Below are 22,527 nucleotides of genomic sequence, written 5' to 3' on the forward strand. Positions count from 1 at the left end.
TGTCTTTTGGTTGGAGCATTTAATCCATTTACATTTAAGGTAATTATCGATATGTATGTTCCTATTACCATTTTCTTAATTGTTTTGGGTTTGTTATTGTATGTCTTTTCCTTCTCTTGTGTTTCCTGCCTAGGGAAGTTCCTTTAGCATTTGTTGTAAAGCTGGTTTGGCGGTGCTGAATTCTCTTAGCTTTTGCTTATCTGTAAAGATTTAATTTTTCCGTCGAATCTGAATGAGATCCTCGCTGGATAATCTTGTTGTAGGTTTTTCCCTTTCATCACTTTAAATATGTCCTACCACTCCCTTCTGGCTTGCAGAATTTCTGCTGAAATTTCAGCTGTTAACCTTATGGGGATTTCCTTGTATGTTATTTGTTGCTTTTCCCTTGCTGCTTTTAATATTTTTTCTTTGTATTTAATTTTTAATAGTTTGATTAATATGTGTCTTGGCATGTTTCTCCTTGGATTTATCCTGTATGGGACTCTCTGTGCTTCCAGAGAGAGACTGATTGACTATTTCCTTTCCCATATTAAGGAAGTTTTCAACTATAATCTCTTCAAATATTTTCTCAGACTCTTTCTTTTTGTCTTCTTCTTCTGGGATCCCTATAATTGGAATGTTGGTGCGTTTACTGTTGTCCCAGAGGTCTCTGAGACTATCCTCAATTCTTTTCATTCTTTTTTCTTTACTCTGCTCTGCAGTAGTTATTTCCACTGTTTTATCTTCCAGGTCACTTATCTGTTCTTCTGCCTCAGTTATGCTGCTATTGATTCCTTTTAGAGAATTTTTAATTTCATTTATTGTGTTGCTCATCATTGTTTGTTTGCTCTTTAGTTCTTCTAGGCCCTTGTTAAACATTTCTTCTATTTTCTCCATTCTATTTCCAAGATTTTGGATCATCTTTACTATCATTACTCTGAAATCTTTTTCAAGTTGACTGCCTATTTCCTCTTCATTGGTTTCGTCTGCTGGGTTTTTACTTTGCTCCTTCATATGCTGGCTATTTCTCTGTCTTCTCATTTTGCTTAACTTACTGTGTTTGGGGTCTCCTTGTCTTCTTCTTCTGGGATCCCTATAATTGGAATGTTGGTGCGTTTACTGTTGTCCCAGAGGTCTCTGAGACTATCCTCAATTCTTTTCATTCTTTTTTCTTTACTCTGCTCTGCAGTAGTTATTTCCACTGTTTTATCTTCCAGGTCACTTATCTGTTCTTCTGCCTCAGTTATGCTGCTATTGATTCCTTTTAGAGAATTTTTAATTTCATTTATTGTGTTGCTCATCATTGTTTGTTTGCTCTTTAGTTCTTCTAGGCCCTTGTTAAACATTTCTTCTATTTTCTCCATTCTATTTCCAAGATTTTGGATCATCTTTACTATCATTACTCTGAAATCTTTTTCAAGTTGACTGCCTATTTCCTCTTCATTGGTTTCGTCTGCTGGGTTTTTACTTTGCTCCTTCATATGCTGGCTATTTCTCTGTCTTCTCATTTTGCTTAACTTACTGTGTTTGGGGTCTCCTTTTTGCAGGCTGCAGGTTCATAGTTCCTGTTATTTTTGGTGTCTGCCCCCAGTGGCTAAGGTAGGTTCAGTGGGTTGTGTAGGCTTCCTGGTGGAAGGGACTGATGCCTGTGTTCTGGCAGATGCGGCTGGATCTTGTCTTTCTGGTGGGCAGGACTGCATCTGGTGGTGTGTTTGGGGGGTCTGTGACCTTATTATGATTTCAGGCAGCCTCTCTGCTAATGGGTGGGGTTATGCTCCTGTCTTGCTAGTTGTTTGGCATGGGGTGTCCAGCACTGGAGATTGCTGGTCGTTGAGTGGAGCTGGGTCTTAGCTTTGAGACAGAGATCTCTGGGAGAGGTCTTGCCGATTGAGATTACGTGGGGCTGGGCGTCTCTGGTGGTCCAATGTCCTGAACTCAGCTCTCCCACCTCAGAGCCTCAGGCCTGACACCTCGCCTGAGCACCAAGATCCTTACATGTAAATGGGTTAAATTCTCCAATCCAAAGGCACAGGGTGGCTGGCTTTCTGCGCTCTGCTCGGTCCTCGTGCTGGGCAATGACCCCCGGGGCCTGGTCTATATGGAGAGCCTCCTTTGGATCCAGGTCCAGCTGCATTCCCTAGCATCTAGAAGAAGCAGCCAACGCCCCCCTCTCCTTTCTTATCCCCGCCGCAAGTCGTCACGATCCTGGACCGTCCCTTCTTTGTATATTTTTGATATTAACACCTTATCATATATACCACTTCTGAATATCTTTTCTCATTCATTTTTCATTTTATTGATAGTTTCTTTCATTGTGCAAAACTGTTTTGGGGGCTTCCCTCGTGGTGCAGTGGTTGAGAGTCTGCCTGCCGATGCAGGGGACACGGGTTTGTGCCCCGGTCCGGGAGGATCCCAAATGCCGCAGAGCAGCTGGGCCCATGGGCCATGGCCGCTGAGCCTGCGCATCCGGAGCCTGTGCTCCGCAGCGGGAAAGGCCACAAAAGTGAGAGGCCTGCGTACCACAAAAAAAAAAAAAAAAAAAAAAAGTGTTTTTGTTTGATATAATCCTCTTTATTTCTGCTTTTGTTTCGCTTGCCTGGAAGCAATTTTGTGTGTGGGGAAAATTTGAAATAGGGGATTTAATTTTTTTCCGAAATGGGTAACCATTTGTTGAATAGTCTGTCCTCTCTCAATTGTGTTTAAGTCCCTCCTATATCATACAATAAAATGTCAAACATTTCTGGACACTTTATTTGAATCCATTAATCTTTCTGTCTAGAACTGTACTAATGCCACATCTTTAATATTACTATAGATTTACATATTTTTGGTGTATGTTATGGCAGGCCCACCATTTTTCTTTTTTCCTGAAAATGTTTTGTCATTCCTTGTCCAAAAGTTTGTCAACTTTTGCCTTCCACTGTTTGTTTTTTTAAATGCTCTTAAAATAATATTTGTTTTCACTTTCAAATGAACCAGCTTTGTCAAGTTCAGGGAAAAAAATCCTATTGGAATTTTTTTTTTTTTTTTTTGGCGGTACACGGGCCTCTCACTGTTGTGGCTTCTCCCGTTGTGGAGCACAGGCTCCGGACCCACAGGCTCAGTGGCCATGGCTCATGGGCCCAGCTGCTCTGCGGCATGTGGGATCTTCCTGGACTGGGGCATGAACCCGTGTCCCCTGCATCGGCAGGTGGATTCTCAACCACTGCGCCACCAGGGAAGCCCCCTACTGGAATTTTTGATTGGAATTAGACTGGATTTATAAGTTGGTATGGGGGGAATTAATATGTTTACAATTCTGAGTTCAGGAATGATGCACATTTCTTCATTATTTCAGAACTTTGTTTATGCCCTTCAATAACATTTTGTAGTTTCCTTCATATTGGTCTTGTTCATTTGTTTTTATAGACTTAAGTAGTTGAGTTCTTATTACAAAAATTCTTTTTGGATTGTTGTTCATATGCTATACTTACTATATCTGCTTTCCCAATCAGAATTACAGTATTTCTTCATTTATTTATGTATTTATTTTTCTCTAATAATAGTAAGTTATTGTCATCATGAATGGGATTCTTTTTTCCCCCTTATACCCTCCAACTTTATATGCTCTACATAATGGAATATGATAGATTTTGCAGATTTATCATATATCCCAAAAATCTACTGGCTTCTCATTACCTCTAGAAACTACTGGTTTATTTTCTTGAAATTCTGCTCATTTTCAATTGTATCATTTGCAGAGAACAGTATTTATACTTTTCTTTTTTTTGTACTCAAAGTTATTGATAGAAATTTTAGCAAATATGTCGGAAAGGGCCATTGATGGAGGGCATCCTTATTTTTTCTATTATTTCCAGTGAAAGAGCTTTTGTTCTTCTCCATGGGACATTATGTGAACTCTTGGAGACTGATAAATGTATAATATGTATATGTTCATTTATTTACTTATCATGTTAAAAACTTCCATGCCAATTTTAAGAATTAAGAGAAGATACTGAACTTTGAGTGCCTTAATTTCTCCTCAATATCTATATGGACAACCATATAATGTTCACATTTCTTCTTGTTAATGGAATGAATTCTATTGTTTGTTATACTAGCTTACATGATTGGGATAAAATTACTTGTTCAGCTAAACTTTAACATTTTATTTAATTTTAATTAATTTAAATTTAATAGGCATATATGGCTAATGGCTATGATATTGGACAACGTAGTTTTATAATAAGAGACTAGTCTATCTAAGCTTAGAAGTATAGAAGTTTAAGATTTACTCACTTAGAAGATTAGTAAAGAGTGCTGTCAGTTTGATTGTAATTTTAAATTATTAAAAAATGTGTATATGACTAGAATACATTTGAAAATACATATACCAAATATTAGAAATATGTATTTCTGAGAAAATATAGTTGGTTGTATTTTTTTTCTTTTCTGTATTTTCTATTTTCTCTGACATAAAGTAGACAATCTGTGCTAAAAAATATTTCCCAGTTTTGTTCAGGATCAAAACCTTTTAAAATCTGTATATGCTGCCCACTAAGATTTTTGTTTAGATTCCTATATTTATATGTGGGACTAATTTATAGCATTTACTGTTGTCTTATCTGATGTTGGAACTAAATAATATCTTTACATACTAAGTGGCATATCTCATCAATTTTGTTTTGAAACAAAGATGACAGTTATCACCTCTCATAGCAAATGAATGGCAGAACTGGGGCTTCTGAAATCCAAACTTCTTCCTGTAGCCATTCCAATCACAAAAAATAATAACTGCTATGAAAGTACAAAGAAACCAGAGGTATGAAAATGACAAAACTACTGAGGAAAAGTGTTTATTTCTTAAAAATCTGGTCTAAATGTCTAGCAAATCCACCTGGGCTAGGTTATTGTTTTTGTCTCTAAAACATTACATGGAAGGCGATTTTCACGTTATATTTAACCGATGAAATCCTAAATTCTGAAGTGTAATGGCTAAGAATATCTAATACAGAATGTATGCCAGTACATGGTGCAGGGGTTAAAGATGCAGCCTCTGGAACCCTACTGCTTGTATTCAAGCCCCACTTCTACAGCCCACTAGCTAAATAACCCTTGGCAAGTGATTCCATTTAACTTTGTCTCAACTACTTCATCTATAAAATGGCAATGACTGAAGTATCCAAGATGCTGTGAGGATTAAATGAGTTACTGCATGCAAAGCACTTACAGCTGTGTTTTAACACAGAGCTTAGCCCTCAATGAATGTTAACTACTCATATAAGTACCATGTACTGCGGCAAAGAGCTCTGCAGTGCATTGCTTCCTTTATCTTACATCCTAGATCCTTTCTTTATTACAACAACCATGGAAGATAGGTGTTTCCCAGTCTTCAAAGGTTGAGGAGACTGAGACTCAGAGCTTACCTTATTCACATAGTTAGCTGATGGCTGAGTGGGATGTAAGCCCAGGACTGAGTCAGTCAACAGCTATGCTCTACTACTCAGTTCTACTTACTTTTAAAAATCTATTCAACGAATGTCATAGTATACTCTAAATGCAAAATAAAGCTCACCAAAGAGAAGGAAACATGCCAAAGAGCCACTGAAAAAAACAAATAAAAGAAAACTGTGGAGTAAAGTAATTAAACCTTAAGTAGAAGCTTTAATTATGTGTAGTTACTTACCATGTAATAGCCTGGCAGGAGCTTCTGAAGGAACTCTGCTTCTTTATGCTGAACTGTTTTGATGATAAATTCATCATCACTGGTCACAAAAAACAAGGATCCACTGGCTCCAGGGTTAGACAGCTCTATTAGAGGTTCACTGCATATGGAATACTACAAGAGCAAATAAATAGTAAAAATACATTTAATGTGTATGATGCATACAAGGAAGAAAAATCACAGCGTTACATATCTTGGCCATGTTAAAATAGGAAGCCCTCTCCAAGAGCTTTAAAAGGAGACTCCAGGTATGCTAAGAAGGCTCTTTTGAGATTTCTAAACATTTACTTGATCCATTTACCTTAATAATTCTACGATGGGAAACAACATGCCCTCCTCCATCCCCAGTATCACAGAATCACAATCACCATATTTGTCCAATGAGACAACTCCAACAGTGGTATTGACCAAGGTGCTTTGTTTCCAACAAGTGCCCACAGAATAACAACAGAAGGTGGTGTGATCCACACTGTGTATTTGTCACTTGCCACCAACACCTATTCTCTTCTCACTATTTACTCTCCCAAGGGAGGTCATCCACTCATGGTTTCAACAAGGAAATGACTCTAACCTCTGAATCTCCAGCTCAGATCTCTCTCTAGGGATCCAGACCTGTATGCCTAAGTTTTCAACAGACATTTCTATTTGGTTATACCAGAAACACTGCACATGTAACAAGTTCAAAAGCAAGTTCATCTCAGCCCTGTGGTTAGCCCTTGTGGTGACTCTGTAGTAATTAGAAAGAGGGAACTCTTTTTCCTGGAAGATGCAGCTCTGGACCAGATACAGGTTGGTGAATAGATGAAGGAATGGATTCCAGTCTTCATTCCTTCACCTTAGCCAGGTGTTCTTGGGCAGTGCACACCCTATACAACTATACATGGTGGCTCTAGATCATCTGCCTCCTCTCCCAACCTCCATCTTCTCCCCTTTTCCTCTATCTTAGATAATGGAAGCATCATTCATTTTGCTCCCCAAACCAGAAACTTGGGTATTCTCTTTGATGCCTCACATTTCTTCACCTTCCATATCCAGACTATTGATAATATCTGCCCCCTTCATGGCATCTCTTTTTCCAATACCTGAAGTTCAGTGGTTTCATCGTTTCATGCCTTGATTACTATGGCAAGCTCCACCTGTTCTCAACTATCCATTCTTGACCCCCCTGTGCATTCTCCACCAGGAGACCAGAGATCCTTCTAAATTGCATAGGCTTCCACGCCTTCACACCTTTCAATGGGTTCCATTATTTACAAAGAAGAGAATACCCAAGTTTCTTAAGAGAGCATTTGAGTCCATGAATGATGGAGTCCTGCTCTCCAGCCTTCTCTCTCATCACGTCCCTCCTCAAACTCTACCTGTAAACACAGAGAACTATTTCTCATTTTCTTAAGTGTGCCACACACTCTTGGCTTTTGTATTTTCCTCTATCGGAAACAACCTCCATGCTACCTTTACCTGGTTGACTACCACTGAATAAAACTTATTCTAAGAAAACCCCTTATTTTCTTGAGAATAGAAACTAGACTAGCATTATATTATAACAGAGTATTTTGGGTAGAATGAGTATGCACTCATATACCTGACATACCAGTTTTAACATATACTCGGCTTGCTGATTCTTCATGAAAACCCTCAGGATGATTTGGTTAATTTCACACATGATTTTAGTTGTATGCCAGAAATGCATCATTCATGTGTTCATTCAACATTTAAAAAGTATCTACTGAGCATCTGTCTGTACTGTCCCAGGCACTCAGGAAGCTTATATTCTAGTAGGAGGAAACAGTCAACAAACAAGTAAATAACTTACACATCAGAATGTGCCAAGTGCTGTTGAGAAAAAGGAAGCATGGAAAGGGGGGCAGGGAGTACCAGCAATGATGAGGACTGGGTGGTCACTAAAAGCATTATTGGGAAGGTGGCATTTGCGGAGAGGCCTGGGGATATTTGGGGAAAGGGTATTCCAGGCAGAGGGAAAGGGCAAATACTAAGGTCTTGAGACCTGGAGAGTTCAAGGCACAGCAAGGAGGCCATGGCTGAAGAAGAGGGAGCAGGGAGGAGAGCTGAAAGAGAAGAAGCCAGAAGGGTTGGGTGGACCCAACACATAGGGAGCCATAGGCCATGGTTTGGACTTTGGCCCTTTCTCCAGGGGAGCTGAAAGCCATTGCAGCATCTGGAGCAGAGGACCATTCCATCTGCTGTGCTGAGAGACCACAGTAGGTGGACAAAAGGAAGACACAGTGAGGAGGTTGTTACAGTGACTTTGGCCTTCAGTGTCTGCTGGACAGAGCTTGCCCTGGAAAACTCTCCCTGGTTCTGTGAATCCAGATCAACTGCTTCCCGGCACTGAATGTTCTCATCACACAAGTTACCACAAAATACCTTAACTGCCTATTTAGTTATTCCAAGTCCCCATGAGATTGTAAAACTCTATGAGGGCAGAAACTACGACTATCTTATACTCTGATACAGTTCAGGACCTGTGCTTTGTACACAGAGGAACTCAATAAATTTTTGTCAAATAAATGACTGAAATTTACCAACAACTGAAGGGCTGGCTCACCAAGAAGTGCCCAAAACCAGCAGAATAGTCATTTTGGGTTAATGAGCTTAGTGTTTATTAGCTAATAAAGCCCCATTATTGACTAGAGAAACATTAGGGGCAGAGAAAAAGGTAAGGAAGCTACCGTGTGAGATCAGACGAGCCCTGGTGAGAGGCAAAAGCAGGGATTTAAGGAACTGTACTTTGAGGATGGAGTCATCTGAAAACACCAGGGCTGAACATCCTCCAAAGCATTTTATCTGGGCTTGTGAATATTTAAGTCCTCATCACAGAAAAATCTGAGAGGAAGTGAGGAACAAAAGGAAGGAGGGAGGAGAAGAAACAGAGAAACTGGGAGAAGAATGATTAAAAGGAAGTTTCTAGATGTTACCTTTTAAATTAACCTGCTTTGGCAGCACTGTGGGCAAGGGAAACAAAATTCACCAGGAAAAGAAAGAAGCAAGTGTTTGCTGCCTTCCTAAGCGTCACTGGCAATTTCCATCTGCTACCTCCTCCTTTTTCCTCTAGGCTTGCTTCCGGAAGCTCTCTTGCTAAGCAGCAATGCAGCCTAAGCCCTTATGAATCAGTTGAGGATAAGAGAGGAAAACAAAAATAGTTATCATACTGCACACAGGATGCCATAAAAGCCAAGAAGCAGCAGAGGGCACCTTCCCGGCTGTGTGCAGAGTCCACGTGGAAGGAAAGGCCTGGGACTTGGAATCGACTGCTGTTTCTAAAATCATGACTCTGTCAGTAGCCAGTTCTGTGACCTTGAGTGAGGAACTTAGCATCTTGGAGTCTTAGGAACCTCATCTCTAAAATAAAGATGGTAATATCTACCTAACAGCAGCTCAAAGTTTTAAAAACGAATGCTTTTGAAACCCCTGGCAAAGTGACCACTTAGTCATTGCTGTTGCCATTTTTAATTACATGATCATACACACAGCTGGAGGGCCAGCAGTGCCCTAGGATGTAGTGAGGGTTTCAGCCTAAGTCCCACGACAAGAGGGCTACCCAAAGGTACACTAAGATATTCTTGGTGAAGCAAGAAAAGCGATGGGTCGGGGGTGACAAGATAAGTTAGGGGTTTGGGATTAACATATACACACTACTATACGTAAAATAAACAACAAGAACCTATGTGTATAACACACACACGCACACATATAACTGAATCACTTTACTGTACACTTGAAACTAACATGACACTGTGAATTAACTATAATTCAATTAGAAAATAAATTAATTTTTAAAAAAGCAAGAAAAAAGCTGGGTCTTCTGTATAATCATGAATTTGAGACCCTGGAAAATAAAGGTGTGGATCCCATTCTCATAAAAAGTGAAGGCAGACCCCAGATTCTCTTTAGGATTCTGATTTTTTGTTCCATGGGGTTTGAATTTCTGGCACAGAACCTTCTTATGGACAGGAGTAAATGTTGTGAAAGTACAAAAACAGCAAAGAATGCAGAAATTAGGGGCTGCAAATAGAGAAATTAGGGGGTGATCCAGGGAGAGCTGTCTAGGGAAAACCGGACTCAGACGTGAACATCTGCTTCCAATTAAAGTCTCAAATTCTTCTACAAGCAGTAACACAATCTGGAGGCTATTTCATTGGTTACTTAATTGCCAAATACTCCTTTATTATGTTATTTATAAATGAATATGGAGAAATCAGTTGTTTTGACCTATTTTAATAACCATTTTGGGGTCACTCCTAGCACAGCATCAGTCTGCAATAAACTAGCATTACGATGCTGAACACCTGGGATTAGTACCATTATCACCTCTAATTCTACGGTTTTCCACACTGCAACTTGGTTACCATGTTCTCTGCTAAGCAATCTTCTCTAAAATGTTGCCTTTTCAGAGCAAATAGAGAGGGGCTATGGGAACATTTTGATTAGCCATGATCAACAAGCCCCTGTGTGCACGCCTGGGTTGATGCACCTTCCCAGCCCTCTCATCCGCGCAAGCTGTTCCAACGTGTTCCTTCCCTGCCTTCTATTTCCTGCAGGGCCTCCCTATGTACCCACTGGAAAGAATGCAAAGTACAACGCAGCTGGGCCCTGCCAAGGCAAATTAACGTTGTAAACTTGCACAGTGAGGTGGAGATCATTTTTCCTGCCATTTCTTACCCTCGACAGTGTCAAATGTTCACCCCGCTCTCTTTCTTATGGATGTTGGTGAGCCTGAAAAATATCATATAAATCACCCTGGATTTGGGAATACCCAGGCACCTGGTAAAGAAGGAAATGAACCAAAGGCCTGTTGCCCAAGCAGAAATGGGAAAAAAAAATGCTCTGGGGCCCCTTGCCTTCCCCTGGGAGGCATTTATTTAGGAACAAATAAGGAATAAGGAGCATTTGCACTGCTGTGCGGTGCACGTGGACATACCTTCACCGCACTGTCTTATATCCAAATTATGCACGTTTCAACATGAACTTGTAATTAGCACTCACATGGTGGGTTTTAATGGTACTGAGAATGTAATCAGAGTAATTCAGGCTGAAATCCAGATGCAACAGCATAAGACTAAGTAGAAATACAAACATATCACAGAGATCCAATATCAAATCGATCAATAGTTACCAATCCCTTCATAAAGTTACCCTCTCCTTTCCTCTCCCATTTAGATCAGTATATCGTCACAAATCTGGGTTTAGATAACCCCAGTTTGATAGATGCCAGCATGCATTTGTGGTCTGCACCGTATCCTTTTTTTTTTTCTTCACACAGGTTTTCAGGGGACGTTTGATTTCATTTTTCTGTGCTTTTTTGGGCTTAACTCTTTGAAAATGTGCTTTGTTAGGGGTCTTTTACCTCTTTGGCTGTATTCTTCAGAATGGATAACCACAGTTCATAGTTTGATGGCTAGGGAGTGGTCACCTTGAGACCACATCTAATAAGAGGTCTGAGACTTAGTGGGTGGGAAGCCTGAGGCCAACTGGTGGAGGGAAAGAGCACCAGGGAAGGAGGTGAGACCACTGGTCTGGCCTGGGCTCTGCCTCCACTCCCCAACGTGGGTAACCTTGGGCACCTCCCTTCACCAGCTTCAGATTCCTCATCTACAATGAAGAGTTGGGTTAAAAAGTTTCTGAGGGCTTCCCTGGTGGCACAGTGGTTGGGAATCTGCCTGCCAATGCAGGGGACACGGGTTCGAGTCCTGGTCCGGGGGGATCCCACATGCCACAGAGCAGCTGGGCCCCTACGCCACAACTACTGAGCCTGTGCTCTGGGGCCCGCGAGCCATAACTACTGAAGCCCAGGCGCCTGGAGCCCATGCTCTGCAGCGGAGAGGCCACCGCAGTGAGAAGCCCGCGCACCGCAATGAAGAGTGGCCTGCGCTCGCTGCAACTGGAGAGGGCCCGTGCGCAGCAGCGAAGACCCAACGCAGCCAAAAATAAATTTATTAAAAAAAAAAATTCTCTGAGTTTCCACCTGACTCTCTGAAGCATGTTGTGTCCGGCAAAAGACCCCTTCCTCATCTACCACACTCCAGATGACTGGGTGGGCTCCTCAGATGTAGTAGTTTAGAGTGAGCTTCCAGAAGCTCCAAGACCAGTAAGGTGAGCTGCCTTGGTCCTGGGCTGTGGGTGGCCATGTTTAGCTAGAGGCCCACTGCCCTTGTTCTGTTTCTTGCAGGTCCCGGAGATGGGTCCGATTATTGAACTGTGTGTACAGTTAATAAGGGAGGTGGAAAATGCAATCAAACAAAAGACGCTTATCTGTCCGATCCCATCTTTTTTTCCCCCCTAACTTTTCATTATGGAAAATTTCAAACATACACGAAAGTAAAGAGAACTAATTAACATTATGTGTGAATTGACACACGTGTCTATCTTCTGGCTTCAACAGCTATCAACTCATGGCCAACCTTGTTTCCTTTACACCCTCAACCATTGCCCTGGCTGCTTCCCTCAGATTCTTTTGAAGTAAATCGCAGACATCCTATCATTTCTCCACAGATATTTCAGTATGTGTCTCTAAAAGACAAGGATTCCTCTTTTAAAACACAACCACAATACTATCATCCCACCAAAAAAACCCAAAAACTTCAACATAATCAAATATCTAGTCAGTCTTGACATTTCACCAATTTCCTATAATTAAAAAAACAAAAACAAAAACAAAAAACACACAAAACACACAACTGGTTATTTGCATTATCTAGCCCTGTCTTTCTAATCTTCCTGACCAAAACCTTCCCCTCATGCTATACTGGACCATTCAAAGTCCTTCTAAATACTAACCCAAAAACTTCAACATAATCAAATATCTAGTCAGTCTTGACATTTCACCAATTTCCTATAATTAAAAAAACAAAAACAAAAAACACACAAAACACACAACTGGTTATTTGCATTATCTAGCCCTGTCTTTCTAATCTTCCTGACCAAAACCTTCCCCTCATGCTATACTGGACCATTCAAAGTCCTTCTAAATACTTAATGCACTTGTATCTCTGGCTGACAGTGAAAACACTGCTCCCCACCCTTGTACCCTGTCCCAACATCTTTCCCTTTTTCCCACCTACTCAAATCCCTTGCAATTTTTAAGTCACAGTCAAACTACGCCATGCCCATAAGAAGCCCCCCTAATCATCAATCCAACAGAGAGAGACCTCTCCCTCCTTTGAAATCCTGGAGTATTTATTGTTTAGCTTCCGTCTTTTTATTTACTGCCTGGTATTATTAGTTGTTTTCCCACATAAATCATCATTCCAATTGGATTCTAAGTTCTCTGAGTGTCATGACATAATTTTTTGAATCTCTCCATAATTATTATCAAAGTATATTAGTTACAGTTGGTATTCAAAGTACCCAGTGATCAATTAACTACCTCTTGCCAGGTACATGAAGGAGGACTTTTGCTTTGAGAAGCCATCAGCTTGGTCTCTCCTGCTCCTTTGTAAATACTCTGACCTCATTATGAAGGTAACTTTTCCGGCTTAAAGGCTCATTAGGAAACTGTATAAGCTGTGTCAGTTGTTGCTCAGAAAAAGGCCTTCCCCAAGGAGAGAAATCTTGTGAGAAAGACTGAGTAAAAGAATGGGCTTCCCAGCCTGCAGGTCAGTGGCCACAGGAACACTAAAGGAAGACCTGCCCAGGGTAGACAGCCATCTCATCACACTGATTGAATCTGTGTTATGAAATGCAAGTCTAGTGGCATCTCCTTGGCTGGCAGAAGCTCAAGGTAAGTCAGAAGAGAATCCATTAACTGGTAACATATGGCAGAAGATGAGGTATCAATTTTGTTTTCAGTAACACAATATCAAGACCCCACTGGGTTCTCCAAACATGTTTCGTGAATGACAGGGACCCTCAGTAATTACAGAATGGCCAGGAACTAAAGGATCTTCTCTAAGGTACACCCCACCCCCCAATCCTGCAAATGTGTGTGTTTGTGTTGTACTTGAGTGGATGGGAGGGCAGGGTTGGTAATGCTGGGTAGAGGCACCTAGTCTCTCCATCAAAGGGGTGTGGTGAGGCAGAGAGCAACACAGCCATTCTGACAGGTGTGAGGTGATAGCTCATTGTGGTTTTGATTTGCATCTCTCTGATGATTAGTGATACTGAGCATCTTTTCGTGTGCCCGTTGGCCATCCGTATGCCTTTTTTGGAAAAGTATCTAATCAGATCCTCTGCCCATTTTTTAATTGGGTTGTTTATTTATTTATTTCTGATGTTGAGTTGTATGAGTGCACATTTAAGGGCAGCAGGGTACCCAAGGACTTTCTACTCAGTTCTCACGCTCTGTGAAGACTTATGAATGTGCCTTGAGGAACCAGTATTCTCTCATTCATCAGGCAGAAGTCATGTTAGTTTCTTAGGGCCCAGCTAAATTCGTGGGTTTTCATCAGCCCAGAACAGAATCAGCTCTGAATTTAACCATTTACACCTTACTCAAATTATAAGATACAATTTAAATACTGTCTGTTAACAAGTAACACATGTTGCTGTACTTCCTCTGCAAAGGATTCTTCTAGGATCGGGCTCAAGTCTTATTAAGATCGTTCAGAATGGGATGAACAATAACTATTTGATGGTATCCTTCACTAAAGCTTCTTGAAAACCAATTTTCAAGAGCCCCAGGGTGTTAACAGTGATCAAATTATGAGATAAACCATTTTTTCTCTTGAAACAGAAAGAAAGCTCCTGGCTTCTTGAACAGGAATAAGGTAAAACTCTGAGGTCACATCAGACATTCTCACAATAAGGCGGCTGTGTTTGTACCCACTGTGTGCAAGGAGGCAGACAGGGAGAAGAGACAGGCCTAAGGATAATACATGTTCTGGTAGCAAACAAAAACACCTTTAGAAAGAGCCGGCATGAAGAGCTGTTGAGAACAAAACTATCCAGCTGCTTTAAAATCATATTCAAATTGTAGGTCAAGGTGAAAATGGCTGTGGGCCAAGGCAGGTTTGAGACCAATGGTATAAATTAAGTCAATTAAGATAGGAAGGCTTCCATACAGAATCCAATCAGCAAAATTCACAGGAGTCTTTATAACTAATTATAATATATGTTAGAATAATTATCTGAAGTAGCAACCGATACCCCACTTATTTAAATATCAATTACCATAGCAGATTTTGTAGCTATCAGGTAAAAGCTGCAGAGTCAAACTACATTTCCTGTAGCTAAATTTATAATCCTTATGAAACTCGAAACTTTTACTATGCTCCAGAGCTTTGGAAAATAAGAGACACAAGCCACTTGTCACTGTTGCTATGAGAAAAATGTTGACGTCACACATTTCTGGAGAAGGAAGGAAAATGATAGGTTCTTACCAAGTAATCATCAGGCTTGATACCAAAAAGTTCTCTGAAATATCGGAATGCTAGTGGAGCATATGTCTTAAATCTGAAGTCTGGGTAGTGATGTGCTGGGGTCAGATTGCTCCCTTCACTGCAGTTAAAATGTTAAAAAGAAAAAAAAAGAAAGAGAGAGAGAAGGAACATCAGCAAAGACAATTTTGACTTCAAATTCTAGCTCTATTAGTCCTGTGCCAATTTCCCCTCTAGGAAAACACCCCTTGATACTGGGTCTCTCTAAGCTCATGTCACAAAGGCCAATGGGCATCAGGTAAAAACAGATGCTAACGCAGCAAGGGCCACTCCAAGCAGGCATCCCTTGCCAATCACAGTGTGTCTTTAGCCTGAAAATTCATCATCCCCCTCTGCCTCCTTCCTGGGAAAATCTCTCAATTTTCTCCAATGAAACCACTGTTGTAATGCTTTAGGTATAAGATCCAGGGCTTAGTGTTTGGAGCAATGTCAAAAATGCATTTTTTGGGCCATGAATTTTGAATGTTGGATAAACATTTTAAACTAGGAATAAGTAAAATAATTTAGAAAATATCTCACCAACAGAGAGAACCATCACAGTGGAAATAGGTGGGTCCTGAATCTGTTTTTTTTTTTTTTTTTTTTTTGTGGTATGCGGGCCTCCCTCTGTTGTGGCCTCTCCCGTTGCGGAGCACAGGCTCCGGACGCGCAGGCCCAGCGGCCATGGCCCACGGGCCCAGCCGCTCCGCGGCATGTGGGATCCTCCCAGACCGGGGCGCGAACCCGGTTCCCCTGCATCGGCAGGCGGACGCGCAACCACTGCGCCACCAGGGAAGCCCCGTTGGGTCCTGAATCTGAACTCTTTCTTACATCCGTAGTTACAGGAAAAAGACCTTAGATATTTTAGGGATTTTAAAACCTGATTTCCATTCCCATATATATCATTATCTTTTTTTCCCTCTTCTGGGTTCACCTTTGAAAATTTTTGTGCAAAATTTATTATATATACACTACCAAGCGTAAAGTGGATAGCTAGTGGGAAGCAGCCGCGTAGCACAGGGAGATCAGCTAGGTGGTTTGTGACCACATAGAGGGGTGGGATAGGAAGGGTGGGAGGGAGGGAGACGCAGGAGGGAAGAGATATGGGAACATGTGTATATGTATAACTGATTCACTTTGGTATAAAGCAGAAACTAACACACCATTGTAAAGCAATTATACTCCAATAAAGATGTTAAAAAAATAAAAGTGAAAAAAAAAGGTTTAAAGAAATCAGTGAATACTCATGAACCTAAAATGCTGCTTAAGAATATTATTCATATAGTTGAATTGCCTTCTGTACTTTTTACTGATCATATACCCTTCCTTCTCCTCAGAGGCATCCACTACCCTGAATTTTTGATGTTTATGATGTTTACCATTCATTTTATTCTTTGACTACATATATTTCACATGACATCAGAAAAGTCACCTAATCCTTCATTGTAAGAAATTAGAACAATGCAGTAGAATAATATACTTTTATGTAGAGATTCAGGATCTCTTTTTACCACATTCTAGGTGGGACACTGAAGGCTGATTTTCATGGATGTTACACACATCAACTGTGTAAATAAAAAGGCTTTTAGCACACAACAAGCACTTTGAATCTACTACAATTTAAGTTTATTGAGGTCAGTCAGAATTTTGTATCGGCACCTAACACATGGTAGACGATAAGTATTTTTTGAGTGAAAAAAAATAAGTTTTCAAGATAATGCTAATTCAGTAAAGTTGATTCTTAGGTGAAGCTTAGGTTCAAAAGTCAACATATAAAGTCAAAATCACCATAGGCAAAGATCATCCTTGATCTATTCAATGTATCCAGTGCGGCCAGGTTTTCCTCTGCATGGTTACAGATGACTGTTCCTTTTGGTGAGTTCCAGAGGAAGTAGTTGGCTCGTGTTGTTAGGCGCCATCCTCTTATAATAAATCTTATCTGGAAAGGCCAGGACGGCACTCAGGCAGCAGCAAGGCACACACAGGAGGGGAGTGACACAGTAACAGAGGCTGCCTGGGAGAAGAGCTCATGTATGGAAGAGCCCCCATATCACCTGCTCACTTAAATGGCTATTGTGGCCCTACGTAAGTACAGCTGAATATTCATAATGCTTGTATGACACCCAGGTATGATATTCAAACATTTCCTCATTCCATATTTTGGGATTTATGAGGAGACATGCACTCAGTTACAGCTCTTATGGGATTGCCAAAAGGAATGATTTTGGAACGTATATGAATATAACTTGAAAACATGCGCTATGTAGACATAAGAGGTAAAAGCAGAGGTTCAAAATGACCTCTGACATCCTTCTTCACTGTTGCAAGCAAGTAAAAAGAATCACAATGCCTTGGGTTCCGAAGCAGGCAATTTTCAGTAGGTTAAGAGTGTTGCCAACGGGCTTCCCTGGTGGCGCAGTGGTTGGGAGTCCGCCTGCCGATGCAGGGGACAGGGGCTCGTGCCCCGGTCTGGGAGGATCCCACGTGCCGCGGAGCGGCTGGGCCCGTGAGCCATGGCCGCTGGGCCTGCGCGTCCGGAGCCTGTGCTCCGCAGCGGGAGAGGCCACAGCGGTGAGAGGCCCGCGTACCACAAAAAAAAAAAAAAAAAAAAAAAAAAAAAAGAGTGTTGCCAATTTTTTAATTTGTTCCACTCTGTTTTCTCCTTTCAATCTCATGCAAAGCAATTCATTCTATTACAGCAGATCACCTTCAACATTCAAGAGTAAAATAAAACACCCGTTCCACTTACATGGAATTATTCTTTAAATGATTTATTTTCATGCAGTTGGGGGGGGCCCAAGATTTTATTAGAGAGGATACAGTATTTTTTATTATCATTTTCATTTTTGGTTACTCTGAGCTTCTTGAGTTGTTCACCTTTCCCTGAAGCAAGTATTAATTACAATAGTTTTCCTTGGATTCACATCTCCCTGACTACTGTGGTTTATTCAGCAATGGTGTAAAAAGGATAGTGTTAGGTTTCCTTGGCGATGAGACAGGCAGACACATGCACGCATGTGCATGCACACACACACACACACACACACACACACAGAAACACAGACACAGCGAGAACATCTCTGGTTAGAGAAAGGGAACATTCGTTTCTTTAGGTATCCACCCTGACACAGCTCGTATTAAAAGCCACCGCATCACTAAAAATGAGAAAAAAAAAAAACACTGAATCTAGCTAGCTTTGGGCCACATTAAGATACAGAGAATGGTATGGGTCAACGGTGAGGCAGGCTTGCCTGTATGGGGTCATCAATAAATTGTATTTGTATAAATGGAGATGATGAAAAGGGGGCAGGGATAATACTTAACACAGGCATTATAAAAAGTGGCAATTTCTTCACAGCATAATTAACAATATATTAATAATTAACTGCTGAGCTTATACAATCTTGAACCTCTCCATTTGCCTGAATGGAGAGGAGCATTCCCTAATAGTGGATCATAAGACATCGCCACTTTTTTTCTCTTAGTAGATTTCAGCTGATGAATTCTGCTTTCCTTTGACAAACATTAAGACTTTGCATTCTGTTAAATCACACTGGATACCCTGTATGGGAGTTACGATGCTCCTAACTCCCTGTAGCCCAGGGAGACCTGGGTTCCAGTTCCATCTCTGCCATTTACAAGCTGTGCTCTCTGAGGCCTGGTACTGAGCCTCTAGAAATAACATGGCAAAGTGGATGGAAACGTGAAAGGCCATGCACCTGGCAAGTGGGGAGCCCTCAGTGCGTCTGGATGATTAAGGCTGTGTGGTGGCGGGAGACAGCCCAGGGTTGGACACTTCACGTGGAGAATGAAGTGACTAACTGGCTTAAAAAAAAAAAAAAAAAAAAAGAAAAGGGAAAATGAAAATGAAAGTGACAAAATGAGAAAATATTTGCAACTCATACCACAAAGAGCTAATCTCCCAATACAAAGAGCTCCAAAATACATCAAAGAAAAAGACCGAAAAGTTATATATGTAAAAAAAAATAGCCAAGGGTGTAATCAGGCACTTCACAGAAATGGAAGTATAAATGACTTACGCATATGCAAAGATGTTCAACCTCATTTATAATAGAATAAATGCAAATTAACCATCACCGAGATATCATTTTCTCTCTCAGATGGGTAAAAATTTAAAACTTTGATATAACCCAAGGGAGACTGGTACCCTGAGACACTATTAGTGGGAAAGTAAATTGATACTTTTCCTTTGGAGGACATTTTCCCAACTCCTGTCAAAATGACAAACGTACATAACTCTTGATTCAGCAAATGCATGGCTATAATTTACAGTACAGATAAACTACTGTTTGTACAAAATGACATGTTTGTACCTGGTTATTCATTATAGCACTGCTTGTAAGGACAAAGGATTGGAAGCAACTTAGATGTCTCTCAGAAGGGAACCAGTCAACTTAATTATGGTTCAGCCACACACTGGAATACCATGAAGCTATTAAAAAAGAACGAGGAGGCTTATGTGCTGACGTGGTGAGATCTGAGACAGATTTAGTGAAAGAAGCTTGATGCAGAATACTGTGTATGGCATGCCACCATTTGCATACAAAAGCAAAAAATACATCTTTGGCATGTATCTGCACAAAAAATCCTTGAAGGATATACAGACCCCAAGTAACAATGATCACTAGAGTTAGACAGGTAATAAAGGCACAGGAATGAAAGGGACACTTTTCACAGTATTTCTTCTAAAAGCATCATGAGGATTAACCCTTCCACATATTACCATTTACAACATGAAAAAAATTTTTTTAAGTTAGGGGTAAAAGCTATAACCCCCCAAAAAAGCTCTGCACACTGGGTACCACGCAGCAGAAGGGTTTGTTTCTGCTTATTAAGCTGCTCCAGTGAGTAACAAATACCAACTCGGCATGAATGAAGTTCTACTGAAGGAAATGCAAATTAATGGGCTGTTGGCTCCAGCTGCAGTTTGTCAGGAGGTATAGGGCACAAGAGCAACACCAAACGGCGGGTGCAGTGAGAATCAGCCAGCAGACACTAACCTGATTTTCTGAGGTTGGGCACTGGCAGACCGACTGGGTACCAGTGTGGGTGCTGGTCCACTGATGCCCAGCACAGAGGCTCCTCTGCACGTGCACGAAAGGCTAAGCCAAGGCAGTAACACAACCGCAATCAGCATTAGTCTGCTGGCCAGTGGAAGAGGTCCACCAAAGACTCCTGCAGGCTTTCTTTGCCGGAGCCTGGGTGGTAGCCATCAGGAGACTGTCCAGCACCTAGACTGCCTCAGCAAAAACGGACTCTGCTGAAGAGCAGACTTCTTCACAATTTAAGACTTATGTTTCTTCAATCCATTTATGTAGCAATTGGGGAAAAAATCTCCACTTTCCTGTCTTGGCATAAAATTGAGCTTTTGGAAATTTCAGCTGTGAGGTTTTCACCAGGGGTTTGACATGTTTGGATCCCAAGAGCTGGTAAAATTTCAACAATAAAAATCTGGAGGCCGACATGGGATTTCCAACTTTCTTTGGCCGAGTAAGAATGTAAACAAGTAAGCCAACACACAGTACTGTCCTATCAAATTATTAAAGAAAGGGTTTGTTAACTCCACCAGAGGAGGAAGAAACTTCAACAACTGCACTTTTCTCTATCTGGTCCTTTTCTCCCTTATTTCACCAAGAAGCATAGTTTGATTATGGATCAGCTCTGGCATTTTGATATTCACTCTTCAGAAGAGTGTTCAATTTTTAATTTAACTAAATTTAATTTAAAGTTAGTGTTCGTCTTAAGTCCAAAAGTACGTTATTTCTTAATGGCAATAAATGTTTAGGATCATACAACGCTGAAGCTTGAGGAAGCATTAGCCACCATCTGGAATTTCCCATTTAGCAGATAAGGAAATCAACGTCCAGGGAGGGAAAGTACTGACCGAAGCTAGTCAGGAACAAACAAGAGGGGAGATTAGATCCACATCAGGGCAGTGGAAAAGTCACAAGCAGTCAGCTTTGCCTTAACTTCAATTTAATGTTCCTCGGTTAGTCTTCCTTTTCAGGATCCAGTTAGAGGCTTCAGGTACAACCTGCCCAAATACCCCAATTACTTCCCCAGGAGGGCCTCAGGTAGGCTGAGTTTGATTAGCCATGCTGGAGTTCTCATCTGTACGTACCGTGAACACCCAGCTTCGTGTATGTGATTTTAGAGTCTGAGAGCCAAGCGCTATTTTTGGCAGCACTGGGTGGAGACATTTGGTGCTAAGCAATGGGGTGAAACTGATTAAGCATCTCCAGAACCCTTAAGGGGTCCAGTTTTGGAGCTGAGGCCCAGAGCTTTGAGGTTTTAGAGGCAGCATTTTATATATGGTGAGCTTCCTTGATTTCAAACTGTAACCGACAGTTAGTGGGTTTGCGGCCTCCTGGCAAAACAAGTGGGTCAGCAACTCCTAGGTGACAGATTTATCATGAGGGATTGGCTCATGCGATTATGGAGGCTGAAAAGTCCCACGATCTGCCATATGCAAGCTGGGGGCCCAGGAGAGCTGGTGGTGTAATTCCAGTCCAAACCCGAATGTCTGAGAACCAGGAAAGCCAATGGTATAAGGCCTGGTCCAAGTCTGAAGGCCCAAGAACCAGGAATGCTGACGTCCCAGGGCAAGATAAGATGGATGTCCCAGCTCAAGCAGGGAGTGAACTAGCCCTTTTCCCACCTCTTTGTTCTATTCAGGCCCTCAACGAATTGGATGATGGGTGGCCAAATTGGTGAGGTGATTTTCTTTACTCAGTCTATTGATTCAAATGCTAATTTCTTCTAGAAACATCCTCACAGACACACCCAGAAATAATGACTTATCAGCTATCTGGGCATCTCTTAGCCAGTCAAGTTGACACATAAATTTAACCATCACAGCAAACATGACCACACCTCCCATGAGGCAGGATAAGTGAAGGGTCCTTTGTCCTAATGTACAGGTGATGACACTGAGACAAAGACAACTTAAGTGCAGTACAATTGGACAAGTGACACTACAGTCCAGTAACAAACTAGTGGTGGCAGCCAGTCTTCAAAGTAGACCTTTGTAAGTCAGGGTATGAAGAAGCAGCTTTAAGCATTATTAATTGCCTCTGCCAACTCAGGCAAGGTAGAGATCGCTGTTTTCACATATGACTATTTAACCTGTGAAACAGAAATTGGTCCTCTCTCTTGCCAGATTAGACAGTGCTCTTGAATGGAAAAACAAAACAAACATAAGAAAATATAGACATACCCCCCTGCTGGTGCCAACCTCCTCTGCTGAGCACGTCTGTGATGGGTACCCCTGAGCCGCCTTGTGAAACACGAGGCTGCACCACCTTTTGAGGCGAATCAGCTGACAGCCAGTCTTTAAAAGTCAGTAGCTGAAGACAGCTTAAATTCCAAAACCAAAGAATGTATTCTGGGGTGTCATTTACTGGGAACATGTGATATCGTTGTTCATCATCTAAATGTTAAACTTCTCAAGTA

At 41.3% G+C, this 22,527-nt stretch overlaps 1 protein-coding gene across 3 annotated transcripts in view; it reads right to left on the reverse strand.

Annotated features, from left to right (window-relative positions):
* The window catches only part of PIP5K1B (phosphatidylinositol-4-phosphate 5-kinase type 1 beta), a 453,566-nt gene that overhangs the window by 153,037 nt on the left and 278,002 nt on the right, over nt 1-22,527 (reverse strand). For all 3 annotated transcript variants that reach the window (XM_024126862.1, XM_028493901.2, XM_055087149.1), the window contains 2 exons: nt 15,019-15,136; nt 5,645-5,797 (listed from right to left, as the gene is read on the reverse strand). In XM_024126862.1, the coding sequence (XP_023982630.1) occupies nt 5,645-5,797; nt 15,019-15,136 (271 nt within the window). The remainder of the gene's footprint in view (nt 1-5,644; nt 5,798-15,018; nt 15,137-22,527) is intronic.

Source organism: Physeter macrocephalus, chromosome 9 (genome assembly GCF_002837175.3).
Source record: "Physeter macrocephalus isolate SW-GA chromosome 9, ASM283717v5, whole genome shotgun sequence".
NCBI classification, from domain to species: domain Eukaryota; kingdom Metazoa; phylum Chordata; class Mammalia; order Artiodactyla; family Physeteridae; genus Physeter; species Physeter macrocephalus.